Source organism: Sparus aurata, chromosome 4, assembly GCF_900880675.1.
Source record: "Sparus aurata chromosome 4, fSpaAur1.1, whole genome shotgun sequence".
NCBI classification, from domain to species: Eukaryota; Metazoa; Chordata; class Actinopteri; order Spariformes; family Sparidae; genus Sparus; species Sparus aurata.
The window spans coordinates 4,524,660-4,538,527 of record NC_044190.1 but is presented as its reverse complement, the minus strand read 5'-3'; the positions used below and the strand labels follow the sequence as shown (position 1 = coordinate 4,538,527).

General features: G+C 45.8%; 1 protein-coding gene across 1 annotated transcript; it reads left to right on the top strand.

The window, feature by feature from the left end:
* The first annotated feature begins 968 nt into the window (after window positions 1-968).
* Window positions 969-5,302, top strand: LOC115580370 (proline-rich protein 36-like). Its single transcript, XM_030414645.1, has 9 exons — window positions 969-998; window positions 2,329-2,614; window positions 2,657-2,881; window positions 2,924-3,382; window positions 3,593-3,835; window positions 3,950-4,327; window positions 4,409-4,537; window positions 4,595-4,843; window positions 5,292-5,302. The coding sequence occupies exons 1-9, from the start codon at window positions 969-971 to the stop codon at window positions 5,300-5,302; spliced, it is 2,010 nt and encodes a 669-aa protein (XP_030270505.1).
* Window positions 5,303-13,868: the final 8,566 nt, after the last annotated feature.

Below are 13,868 nucleotides of genomic sequence, written 5' to 3'. Positions count from 1 at the left end.
ATCATTCTGCACAGAGCTACAACTGTCCACTGGTCATCCAGAAAATAACCAGCACAGTTATCCTACCTGGGACGAACATCTAAACAAAGAAAAGGATCATCAGCATCAGCACATTCACACCGTTACGTGGTCCTCTAACAGGAGATACTCACATCCAGTCAGACAGTGAACAAGAAGCTGGTTGATGTTCCTCACAGATCTCACTGCTAGAGCAGCTGCATTGTTCAGGTCAGATCAAGCAATGTCAACTACAGATCCAAAAGTAAGAATCCGTGCTCTGCAGAACATTTTTATCACTGCTGATCCCGCCCAGCAGGGGGAGTCCAAACAGTGTTTTCTACACTGTCAAGTCTCCATAGTGGAAATGTGTCACAGTCTGAGGCTTTAAAGTTTGTAAATCCATCAGGAACAGTGAGTACTGCAGTCTCAGACCACCAAACTATTGTATGACTTTGTGTGCCAGTGGTCTCCACACCAAGTCTTCAGGACCAAACAGCACCCTCTGAATACAATGGAGGCAGAAAGCAGCGCCTCTTCCTCTGGAAGAAACAGAATCGCCAAAGGAATCCAGTCTAGTTCAACCCAAAATAAATCAACCAGGGCAGCTTGAATTCTAGAAAGACACTTGAAGGGGGAGCCACACAAGCCACCCTGTGCTATAAGGAAGATGATACCAGAAGCCACTTCCACTTTTGAAGCCTGTCCTCTATTTTCTCTAAAGCTTTCTCCCAGTTCATTTCTAACACAGAGTCTCCCCCAAGAACTTCATCCCCCTTTCCTCCAACTGAGCCCTCCTGCCAGAACTAAGTCATTTAAAGACTTTTTCTCAACCAATACTGTTTCCAGTATAACTTAGCAGAGGAGATTTTATTGAATAGACCTACATTTTCTTTAAAACTATGAATTAATAAACAGCAAATATATTAATATCACAGCATTATCTGCATATGTTGATAGAATAACAACTGATGTGCAACCTGCCAGCTGAGCACTCAATGGTGAGGGAATACAACATCCCAGGAGGACAGCATCCCTTCCTCACCCCCCTCTGGACAACAACATGTGCAGCCAAACCACCGTTAACTTTGAGTATACTTGTTTATCATGCTACTGTACCTGGATCTTGGCAATCAAACCTGGGCTAAGCCCAAAAGCTTTCAGTGTCTTCCATAGATGCTGATGTTCAACCCGCTCAAATGTCAGATGTTAAGTTTGCTTAAGCTAGTGCTTCAGTTTAGTTCTGTAAGGGTGACCTCATACCTCTGGGCCAAGAATGATTCTTCAGTACTTATGTTATTAAGTTTTTGGTTACTTGTAAATTAAAAAGAAACATATTTTTCAACTAAATATCTTTGTCTCACTTGCCTGCCAGCTGACAGCCTATACTAACTGTATATTCGTTTTATGTCTGTACAGCGCTAAAGAATTACAAACTCTCATTTTGTTATGCAACCCAGCTGAGACTCACCACATGGTCCTCACGAGCTGCACCTGAATGCTCCTCAGCTCCGGTGGAAGAGCCATGATGTCAGAGTTTACGAGCCTCTTCCCATTGTAACATGTTGCAGAATGAAACACCTGCTTTCTACAGTGCAGCTGTTGTTAAAAAGGAGCACCCAAAGATTTGTATTCAAACAGAACCTATGCCAGATTCTTCAACCTCACTGGACAAGTCACAGACTGTCGATCTTGCGCAACCCAGCCTCTTCCCTCACAAGTGAGGAATTTTCCACAGGAAGAAACAGACCACTTTCTACTACTCTGCTGTTTCCTCTGCTACGATGGACGGCAGCCGTCATCACACTGATGGGCTGCTACAGTGGCCATTGGCGTTCATCCACACTGAGGAAATGGGCTGAATTAACGCGGCGGATGGACATATGGATACTACTGTAGATATTGATATTATATATTACAAGCTTAACGCTGCTTTCATTGAAGAGTCCCATTTAGATGCTGCATCTGAAATATTAAGTAATGGTTGGCGCCTGCCTTTCTTTGTGCTCATGGCAAGCTGATTTGAGCTTCTCCACTGTGTCGATCAATAGTGTTAACTTTGCTGCTGGGCAACCAATAAGCCATGTTTCTATCTGGAACAAAGACCAGATAATGGTTTATCAAACCTGAGTCTGTTCACCAGTTCATTTTTCCTTCCTCTCTCTCCTCTCTACCAACTAAATTCTTGGTGTGTAAATACCAACAACACAAAAACCAATCAAAAGCTGCTCTGTTGGCATTTACTTTTTAGATTTTTTGCTTTTTAGATTCCAATCCTGCTTCCCTCCCTTTGTGTTTTTGCATTTATGCAACCTGATCATTGCCTCCAAGCCCAGCCAGACCAACGCACCCAAGCCCAGTTTGCCCAGTGCCTCAGAGCCCAGTCCTCCCAGTCTGCCCAGTGCCTCAGAGTCCAGTCTGCCCAGTGCCTCAGAGTCCAGTCTGCCCAGTGCCTCAGAGCCCAGTCTACCCAGTGCCTCAGAGCCCAGTCTGCCCAGTGCCTCAGAGCCCAGTCTGCCCAGTGCCTCAGAGTCCAGTCTGCCCAGTGCTTCAGAGCCCAGTCTGCCCAGTGCCTCAGAGCCCAGTCTGCCCAGTGCCTCAGAGCCCAGTCTGCCCAGTGCTTCAGAGCCCAGTCCTCCCAGTCTGCCCAGTGCCTCAGAGCCCAGTCCTCCCAGTCTGCCCAGTGCTTCAGAGCCCAGTCTGCCCAGTGCCTCAGAGCCCAGTCTGCCCAGTGCCTCAGAGCCCAGTCTGCCCAGTGCCTCAGAGCCCAGTCTGCCCAGTGCTTCAGAGCCCAGTCCTCCCAGTCTGCCCAGTGCCTCAGAGCCCAGTCTGCCCAGTGCCTCAGAGCCCAGTCTGCCCAGTGCCTCAGAGCCCAGTCTGCCCAGTGCTTCAGAGCCCAGTCCTCCCAGTCTGCCCAGTGCCTCAGAGCCCAGTCCTCCCAGTCTGCCCAGTGCTTCAGAGCCCAGTCTGCCCAGTGCCTCAGAGCCCAGTCTGCCCAGTGCCTCAGAGCCCAGTCTGCCCAGTGCCTCAGAGCCCAGTCTGCCCAGTGCTTCAGAGCCCAGTCCTCCCAGTCTGCCCAGTGCCTCAGAGCCCAGTCTGCCCAATGCCTCAGAGTCCAGTCTGCCCAGTGCTTCAGAGCCCAGTCTGCCCAGTGCCTCAGAGCCCAGTCTGCCCAGTGCCTCAGAGCCCAGTCCTCCCAGTCTGCCCAGTGCCTCAGAGCCCAGTCTGCACAGTGCCTCAGAGCCCAGTCTGCCCAATGCCTCAGAGTCCAGTCTGCCCAGTGCCTCAGAGCCCAGTCTGCCCAATGCCTCAGAGTCCAGTCTGCCCAGTGCCTCAGAGCCCAGTCTGCCCAGTGCCTCAGAGCCCAGTCCTCCCAGTCTGCCCAGTGCCTCAGAGCCCAGTCTGCACAGTGCCTCAGAGCCCAGTCTGCCCAATGCCTCAGAGCCCAGTCTGCCCAATGCCTCAGAGCCCAGTCTGCCCAGTGCCTCAGAGCCCAGTCCTCCCAGTCTGCCCAGTGCCTCAGAGCCCAGTCTGCACAGTGCCTCAGAGCCCAGTCTGCCCAATGCCTCAGAGCCCAGTCTGCCCAGTGCCTCAGAGCCCAGTCCTCCCAGTCTGCCCAGTGCCTCAGAGCCCAGTCTGCACAGTGCCTCAGAGCCCAGTCTGCACAGTGCCTCAGAGTCCAGTCTGCCCAGTGCCTCAGAGCCCAGTCCTCCCAGTCTGCCCAGTGCCTCAGAGCCCAGTCTGCCCAGTGCTTCAGAGCCCAGTCCTCCCAGTCTGCCCAGTGCCTCAGAGCCCAGTCTGCCCAGTGCTTCAGAGCCCAGTCCTCCCAGTCTGCCCAGTGCCTCAGAGTCCAGTCTGCCCAGTGCCTCAGAGCCCAGTCCTCCCAGTCTGCCCAGTGCTTCAGAGCCCAGTCTGCCCAGTGCCTCAGAGCCCAGTCTGCCCAGTGCCTCAGAGCCCAGTCCTCCCAGTCTGCCCAGTGCCTCAGAGCCCAGTCTGCACAGTGCCTCAGAGCCCAGTCTGCCCAATGCCTCAGAGTCCAGTCTGCCCAGTGCCTCAGAGCCCAGTCTGCCCAGTGCCTCAGAGCCCAGTCCTCCCAGTCTGCCCAGTGCCTCAGAGCCCAGTCTGCACAGTGCCTCAGAGCCCAGTCTGCCCAATGCCTCAGAGTCCAGTCTGCACAGTGCCTCAGAGCCCAGTCTGCCCAATGCCTCAGAGTCCAGTCTGCACAGTGCCTCAGAGCCCAGTCTGCCCAATGCCTCAGAGCCCAGTCTGACCAATGCCTCAGAGCCCAGTCTGCCCAGTGCCTCAGAGCCCAGTCCTCCCAGTCTGCCCAGTGCCTCAGAGCCCAGTCTGCACAGTGCCTCAGAGCCCAGTCTGCCCAATGCCTCAGAGCCCAGTCTGCCCAGTGCCTCAGAGCCCAGTCCTCCCAGTCTGCCCAGTAACTCAGAGCCCAGTCTGCACAGTGCCTCAGAGCCCAGTCTGCACAGTGCCTCAGAGTCCAGTCTGCCCAGTGCCTCAGAGCCCAGTCCTCCCAGTCTGCCCAGTGCTTCAGAGCCCAGTCTGCCCAGTGCCTCAGAGCCCAGTCTGCCCAGTGCCTCAGAGCCCAGTCCTCCCAGTCTGCCCAGTGCCTCAGAGTCCAGTCTGCCCAGTGCCTCAGAGTCCAGTCTGCCCAGTGCCTCAGAGTCCAGTCTGCCCAGTGCCTCAGAGCCCAGTCTACCCAGTGCCTCAGAGCCCAGTCTGCCCAGTGCCTCAGAGCCCAGTCTGCCCAGTGCCTCAGAGCCCAGTCTGCCCAGTGCCTCAGAGCCCAGTCTGCCCAGTGCTTCAGAGCCCAGTCCTCCCAGTCTGCCCAGTGCCTCAGAGCCCAGTCCTCCCAGTCTGCCCCAGCTCTGCGGTCAGGGGTCTCGGCTGATGTCACTCCAGTTCCGGCATCAGGAGTCCTGTACACTGTGCAGAGCAGTTATCTGTGATTATTCATGCTTCATTTTGTTTACTTTTCCTTTAGTTTAAAATATCTATGTTTTAAAGTGAACATCCTTCTCTTGAGTCTCTCTCTTGTTTGGTTATTGCTCCCTGATTCCAGGGTGGGGATCATTCACACTCACCTCTGGAATGCATGATGGATTGGACTGTCAGATGTCTGGTTGACTAACCCTGCACCATCGAGGATTAGAGAACCTCTCCCTGCAATGTGACTGACAAAGCCACAGTGACTCAGGAGCCTTGTCACCGTTATCTCAAAGATATCTGTCACATGGTTCCCTCTCAGGTGTGAAATCGTCCTCTTAAATTCTCCACAGCAGATCACTGAGCATGCTGGAGGACAGGAGGAAGAGAAGAGTGAAGTCTAAAACTCCCCCTGGGTCTCAGAGAGGAGAAAGTGCCTGATAATTACAATGACAAGGCTTCTCCAAAGCTCTGAAACAGCTCCAAACGGATTCTAGCCAGTGAGCGGAGGTGGAGATAAACATTATTAATTAAGTATAAAATGTTCTGAGTCGCAACTAATAAGCATTACATATGTTGAAGTACTGATAAATTCATATCTTTGAACGGGCACGCTGAATTATTTGATAATTCAACTTAGCACTCCTTTGGCTAAAGATGGTTCTATAGAGCCAGAACGAGGCCAAAAGGTTTGTTAATTTGAATTCAAAGAAAGGACCGTAACATTTATTTACAGCAGCTAACAACATAAAGCTAGTTAACGCTAAACTTACTCACCACGGTGGAGAGGATGTGGTGTAGCCCGGGCATCACTTGACAGTGCTTTGGCCTGCTCAGTCTTCTCCTGGATCCACACGCTTTACATGTGTTATAATCTGTATCAGATATTCTATCAATGCATCTTGTAAACTGTGATTTTGTTTTTCTGTTCTGTACATGCGACATCAATTGCACGTCTGTCCATCCTGGGAGACGGATCCTCCGCTGTGGCTCTTCCTGAAGTTCCTTCCATCTTTCTCCCTTTGAAAAAAGTTTTTCTTTCTCAATATGTGAAGTTTTTCCTTGAATCGATGATCTAAGGACAGAGGATGTCGTTCACTGTACAGATTGTAAAGCCCACTGAGGCAATGTGATGGTGATTAATGTTTAAAAATGACTGAATTGATTGATTGATGGTGAAGAACAGCACTCTGACCAGCAGATTCCACTCAAGTTGATTCTCAACTTAAGTCTGTGCAGGAAGACTGAAAGAAAGAAGTTTCTAAAAGTCAGTGTGTTCAGCTCTCAGTATTGTAGCCTCCAACCGAATCTCTTCAGTTTCTCTCTTCCTGTTTGTTCTTTCAAACATCTGCTGTGTTTTACTGTTTCATCATGTTCACTTTCAGCTGTTTCAGAAGTCGTATTTTGTTACATTTCCTGTAATGCTGCTTCATAATAAAAGCTTTAAAATGACTAAATAATTGGGGCACTTTTATTGGGAAGAGGTTAAGGTAAATGAAACTCTTATAACTGAGTCAGCAGAGCCACTTTATTAGTGGTGATACTTACTGCAGGGATCAGAAGTGCACATTGGTTTAAAACACAGATTGAAGCAGGTAGCCCAGGTGTGGTGGAGATGCAAATGTGTGCTGATTGAGGCTGACAGTTGAAATGGGAAAACGGAACGAGTGATATATGTGTTTCAAAGAATGAAACGTTTAGCTGTTTACCAGAAAACTTTTGCAGTGTTCACTAGATTGGCTTCTCCTAAGTGAGTCTAGGTGACTTTCATAATCGTGTTGGTTTTACTGGTTGGATATATTGCTCAGTAAAGGAATGCTAGCTGAAGTCAGTGAAATAAATAAAATGATCATTCAGTCAGATTGTGGGCTAGCATGACCTTTTTACAATAGTTATACCTTAAACATCTTTAAACTTTAGTTTAATATATTTTAAAGGAGGCAAGAGCTGTTTCTGACAGTTAACGCTGTGTTTGAAGCAATAATAATAATTATAATGTCTTTGTATGTCTGCACTTTATTCAAATGACATTATTCATTGATTGACACTTAACCCCAGACTCATTCAAACATTTATGGGCTAAGCCCCAGAACGCCCCTGGGTCGCTGCCCACCCCCGGCCTCTCTGCTGTTATTAATGGAAATCAATACTCTCTAATCAGATATTTTGAAGTTGCTCCTGCATCAGCAGATCTGCCCTGAGAGAGAGCCTCGCACTGAATCTCTCCTCTCTGTGTCCACAAACAAGTGGACAGCATCGATTAGCTGCAGGATGCTGCCGCCACAGTACAGTAACCATGCGTAGAGCCCTCACCTTCTCCTCACCTCACCTTTCTGTTCCACTGTTTTCAGGACAGACTGTCACTCCCATGTGAAATACACTGAAGCATAGAAGTTCAGTCTTGACTGTGGAAATCAGTAAGTATGACAAAATAATCTCAACCTGAAGCCATTTACTAGATTTGAATCATCATTGAATGGAGCTGGCTGAGCTGTTAGCTATCATGTGGCCTCAGTGAGGTGCAGTGGCAGAGGACAGAATCTGTGTTTCTTTGCCATCGTTTGTGTCCTGGATTTTAGAACAATGGGTAATTTTACTGTCCCTTTAGCTGTCATCACTACAGAGCAAAGACTCTCGGGAGACTACATTCATAGACCTCTCACTAGCCCATCCTCACTGCCCTATGAGGAGGAAAAAAAGGCAGTTATATGTGCAGTAGTGTGTGTCCTCCTGTCTGTCATCCTGTCTCGTACCGACTCTTTTTCACATTTCTGTCATCATTTGTCCCAGCAAAAAACTTGAACTCACCAACTGTTTGTCTCCTTCCATTATGGTGTTGTTGTAGTTACTGTTGTCACGGTGACGGTCAGCCCTCCAGACAGAGACTTCAGTGAACATTCCCCCAGAAAACAGCCTCCGTCCCGGCCAGTGACAGAGGTAAAGGGGTGTCTTTGAAAGACAAATGCATTTACAAGTTTTAAACACTTCTGCCTCACATGGAGGTGAGGGGTGTCAAAGCTACTTGTTTGCATTAATACTTGATTTTTTGTTTGCTAATGGCCAAAGTGGCAAGTTGCAAATGGGGTCAGAGCAACATTAGCATTCCTGTATCAGTAATATATGTCCTGGATGCACTCTCCATTTGGCTTGACATCGGGCTTTGTAGCTAAATGCTCCACATGTGTTCACCAACTAGATGCTAACTTTGTCTGTTGTACAGGGGCTTATGACAGCTTTTTGATTAAAAGCTGCAAATGGAAATGAGAGTTTGTGATTGTGATGAGAGTGAACCAAAGGAGTGTTATGTATGGAGCCAGAACGGTGACTTTAAAATTTGGCATCCAAAAAAAAAATTGGCATTGAAAACAAAACCAGTACTGAAAAAAGAAACATTGTCATTGAAACATTTGTATTAAAAACAGTTGTATTGGCATTGAAACAAGTATTGGCACTGAAAAAAGAAAGTAATTCAAATAATTCAAATGCGAAAATCTTATCATTTTATTTTATTGGGATTTTTTTGTATTTTTCAATGACAATCTTCAGATTTTTTCTTCATGTCACTTTTTTTTCAGTGACAGATTTTTTTTACAATGTCAGTTTTTTTTCAGTGTCACTGATTTTCAGTTTCAACTTTCTGTCACTGTTTTGGCGTCGAGAGGGAGGGGCCTGAGGGGAGGGGCAAGTAGAGCGTGGTTTGCATATCATTTGAGAAGGTAATGGCAGCAGCCTGCGGGAAGGCGGGGCTGGACGGTCCAGCCGAGCACGGAGCTCGGGGAGCAGACGGAGCGCTGCTGTCGGCGAGGCAGCCCCGGCTCGGAGCAACACAGCTGGGGCTAATGCTCGTTAGCTCCGTACTACTACCGCACTCCATAGCATATAGATACCGGAGCTCGGGAGCTCCGGTCTCCGGTAGCGGTAGCGGTAGGTGGCACAGAGCTCGGGGAGCAGACCAGAGCGCTGCTGTCGGCGCTGCAGCCCCGGCTCGGAGCAACAGGCTGTTCTACTGTTGTGCTAACTGTGGCTAATGCTCCGTGCTCGGCGCCCCGGTACTACCACCACACTCCATACACATAGAGACCGAAGCTAGGGAGCTGCGGGACAGAACCAGATACACAGAGACTTGGACACATCAAGAGAGAGCTTGAAGAAAAGTCCGCGAGGTAGTTGGACTCAGTGTTGCCCAGAGACGGCCGGCACACGGGCCCTAACATGATGTCTTATGGCTGGACCGTCCAGCCCCGCCTTCCCGCAGGCTGCTGCCATTACCTTCTCAAATGATATGCAAACCAGGCTCTACTTGCCCCTCCCCTCAGGCCCCGCCCTCTCGACACCAAAACAGTGACAGAAAGTTGAAACTGAAAATCAGTGACACTGAAAAAAAAGTGACATTGTAAAAAAAATCTGTCACTGAAAAAAAAGTGACATGATTGTCATTGAAAAATACAAAAAAATCCCAATAAAATAAAATGGATGGATTTGAATTATTTGAATTACTTTCTTTTTTCAGTGCCAATACTTGTTTCAATGCCAATACAACTATTTTCAATACAAATGTTTCAATGACAATGTTTCTTTTTTCAGTACTGGTTTTGTTTTCAATGTCAATTTTTTTTTTGGATGCCAAATTTTAAAGTCACCGTTCTGGCTCCATAGTTATGGGCCATAACTAAAAATATGTATCATGCCTTCAAAAACCCTAAAACAAATGTTTAACAAGAAACTGCAAAGACAGTGACTCAGAGGACACCATCAGATGTGGATGTGTGTCTTATCTGCTGCATCAATAAGTCATGGATGTTTTTCTCCCTCAGTAGTTGGATGAGATAATCCAAATCCCAGCAGACAGAGCGACTCAGAGTCAGCAGGCCGATCTTATATGACTCATTTTACCAACTCAGTGAGTTTTACTCCTGCCTTTATCTCTACCTCCGTCCCACACTCTGCCCCTGTCGACCTTCACAGCCTGCAGGGAGCCAGCTTCACTTCACAGTGGGATTTCCACCTGCTCTGTCACACACACAAACACACACACACTTGCACGTCTGGTGTGGAAGCCTGCTAATGCACTTCAGCACCAGCTCCAGTATTCACCAGTGATGTTTGAAGTGTTCTTATGATCACACACACACTATTAAATGCACTGTCAACATCCACAACATCAGGCAGCATGTTGATGTCAAAGCAGCCTGCTGTGCTGTGAAACAGGACTCATTCAGGAACAGTAGGAACAATGTATGATCTCCAATCCAAACAGATTCAGCATGCTATATATATGTGTGTGTATATATATATATATATATATATACATATATATGACTAGCATTCATGCATTGATAGACTTGTGTGATAGACACAAGTCTATATATATAAATATATATATATATGGAAGCCCTAAACGGCCATGCATTCATACATTTTATTTCCTCCGTTTTCCCGAGATAACGAGATCATTTTCTCGAGATCTCGAGATAACGAAACTTTGTTTTCCCGAGATAACGATATAATAAGGTGTGTGTGTGTGTGTGTGTGTGAATGAGTCAGTCAGTTAGTGTAATGACTGTAAATGACCTTTAATGTGAATTGTTAATAAGAACATCTTGTTTTCATTTAGTTAACTGATATTCTTTGAAGCCAGGTTATTATTTCATTAATTATATTAGACACTAAATGCGGGACTTTTATTTTGAAAGCGTCTCGCTGTGAACCGAGAACATCTGTGTTCCTGTGAATCGTGTGTGTGCATGTTTGAAGTGTGCCTGCATGATTTTTGCTGAACATGATGAAATGACTTACTGTGCACTTGGCTGATAAAGGGTACAAGCTCTTATGATGTGTCCGAAGGTGTGTTATCCCGGGGAAACAAAGTTTCGTTATCACGAGATCTAGAGAAAATTATCCCGTTATCTTGGGAAAACGGAGGAAATTAACTCGTTATCACGGGAAAACGGAGGAAATAAAATATATGAATGCATGGCCGTTTAGGGCTTCCGTATATATATATATATATATATGTATATATATATATATATATATATATATATATATATATAGACATATATATATATATATATCTATATATCTATATAGACATATATATATATATATATCTATATATCTATATATCTATATATATATATATATATACATATATATATATATATACAGTGATGTGCACAAAGGGGGCAGTCGCCCCCCTTCGTGGCCCAATTGTTGACAAACGCGCGCTAAAGTGCCCTCCTGGGAGCCAAAATGTGCACTAAAGTGCCCTCTTGGTTGGCAAAACACACTAAGCTGCCCCCTTGGCTGGTTAAAACATGATAAACTGCCCTCTTGGGAGCCAAAACATGTGCTAAAGTGCCCTCTTGGGAGCCAAAACACGCGCTAAAGTGCCCTCTTGGGAGCCAAAATGTGCGCTAAAGTGCCCTCTTGGTTGGCAAAACACACTAAACTGCCCCCTTGGCTGGTTAAAACATGATTAACTGCCCTCTTGGGTGCCAAAACATGCGCTAAAGTGCCCTCTTGGGAGCCAAAACACGCGCTAAAGTACCCCCTTGGGAGCCAAAGCGCGTGCTAAAGTGCCCTTCTTTTTGCCCCTGCCCTTCAAAAAGTCTGTGCACGCCACTGTACATATATATATATGTGTATATATATGTATATATATATATATATATATATATATATATATATATATATATATATATATATATATATATATATTAACTCCTGTTTATGGACACCTCGAAGGGCATTATCCCGCTTATACCATGGTCACTTGCCAAAGAAAAGAAATTCGGACCATTAATTTACATTTTCATGCGTTTTACAATCAAAATATAAAGTTTTTCACAAGCCATAACTTGGTTTCCCTGGTAACGCCTGAGGGTTTGACTAATACCTGGAACAGTCATTACTCTCCCGTCAGATTCTTATGCAGCAGAGACGTTGTTCACTCCTTCAGTAAATAGGACGGACCATAGATACGACTTTGCAACGGGAGATATTCTAGTCCGCTCAGCCATGAGCCAGAAAGCTAACGCTATGCTAGCAAGATTCAAAGTCAATAACATTGCGTACGGTTGACAAACAGTAAATATAATTTGACAGTATGCTAGCTAACATGATTAGCTAGCAAACCAGTCATGTCATTGTCCCCAAATCAATAGCAAGATTTTCACGAACAAATGACCGGCCGTATATATATATATATATATATATATATATATATATATATATATATATATATATATATATATATATATATATATATATATATATATCATAATCAGAGCAGGCCAAGAAAGCTTGAGCAGATGCAAACTACACAATCTGATGGAATGCTGATGCAATTAAACTATACATATACTACTGGGCTGATTAAGGGAAATGAAAAGCTGAGCTGGCAGGGAGGGTCAGGTGGTAGAAACAGTGGGAAAGGGTTCCTGTAGGGCAGGAGGGAGTGATTACATCTGGAACATCATGAGTGTTCGTTTGGCAGAGAGAATGAGACTATGACCAAAATGAATGTGTTATGGCTGAAACTGCGACACTCTGTGTTTCCAAGTATTAAGAACTTGTTACGACCATCACCATGCTGCAGCTGCAGAGACAGGTTTGCTATATTTTATCGTGGTGTGGTAGTTTATTTCTAAATGTAATTAGAAGCCTGTCCCATTTATAACATCCACTCTCTGGATGGGTTACTGGTGACATAACACAGTGGTGATCAGAATTAGTCAAGTCGAAAGATTCTCTTCTTATATAAGCACCATACTGACAGGAAGCAGTGAAAACATTAAAAAAAAGGTCCTGATGCACTCAGACATGCACACAGCTGCACAAATACATTATCAACTATCAGCTCAGTGGGCTGACACAGCAATAACATTTGCATATAGAGCGCTGATGACTTTTAGTAAGTTTTAGTAAGTCTATCAGTGCATCACAGCACATCTGTATCCATAATGTAGAGACAGGAAGACTCAGCCTCCTCAGTAGGAAACAGTTGGATTCAGTGTCATCATTATCATTATTGTGATAATCTATTAATCATCTGTTTAGAGTAATCTCTAACACTTGAAGGTGGTCTGTAATACCTTGTCCCTTCTTTAAGGAGAACTAGCAGCAATTAAATTTGACTGTTCTGTTGTCTCATGTGCCTGCGTCTAAAAGCTGCACTGGAACAAACAACAAGGACTACAGCCGACACCAACTGTGTGTGATGAAATACCTCTCCACACCACCAGGTGACAGTAGTCTGTATTCATCATTCAAAGGTAAACCAGAAAACCCAGGACTGTGGATGTACACACTTGTTGTGATAAAGCACTGTCATTCTCGCTAATATAGCTGCTTCTGCTGAACATGTCTGATCAAACATTACTGGTGAAGTCAATACTTTGTGGCTTTCCTACCCCGTCTGTGGACCTCACACCCAAACCCACTGGTTCTTGGTTCCTGATTTTTTTAAGGCGCACACACACACACACACAAAAGATGGTTTCATTGCAATTGAGGTGAAAATGTCAGCGAGGGCTTACAAGGACCTGATCTGTGAAGGGAGGGTAAAATTGTTCTGTATTAAAGGGCAACCTTTAGAATGCTTCATACTTTGTTCTTATTGTGTACTTTTTCAAAGTGTGTATGTGTTGAACTCAACTGTTTTCCCTTTGCTTACCTGAGCAGGCGATGCATTCCACTGAGGGCAGAAGTTAAATGGCAGACAGGGACAGAGGTGGCAGCACACTGTGAGGCTGCAGTCAGCTACATTGTTTCTGTTGGTCTTCTCAGTCTCGTCTTTATGAATAAACTCTGCCTCTGCCAGGATTTCTGCCAGACAACAGCTTCTGCACTTTAAAAAGTGTGTGCATGCACAGGAATCAAGAAACATGTTAACCAGGGACTTCAAACCACCAGAACATGACTGGTAC

Excerpts from the sequence above, each read along its gene's own strand:
- LOC115580370 (XM_030414645.1), top strand. The coding sequence starts at position 969 with ATGTGCAACCTGCCAGCTGAGCACTCAATG. Across the intron at positions 3,383-3,592 it reads CAGTCCTCCCAGTCTGCCCA|AGCCCAGTCCTCCCAGTCTG; the intron begins GTGCCTCAGAGC and ends CCAGTGCCTCAG. Across the intron at positions 4,328-4,408 it reads CAGTCCTCCCAGTCTGCCCA|AGCCCAGTCCTCCCAGTCTG; the intron begins GTGCCTCAGAGC and ends CCAGTGCCTCAG.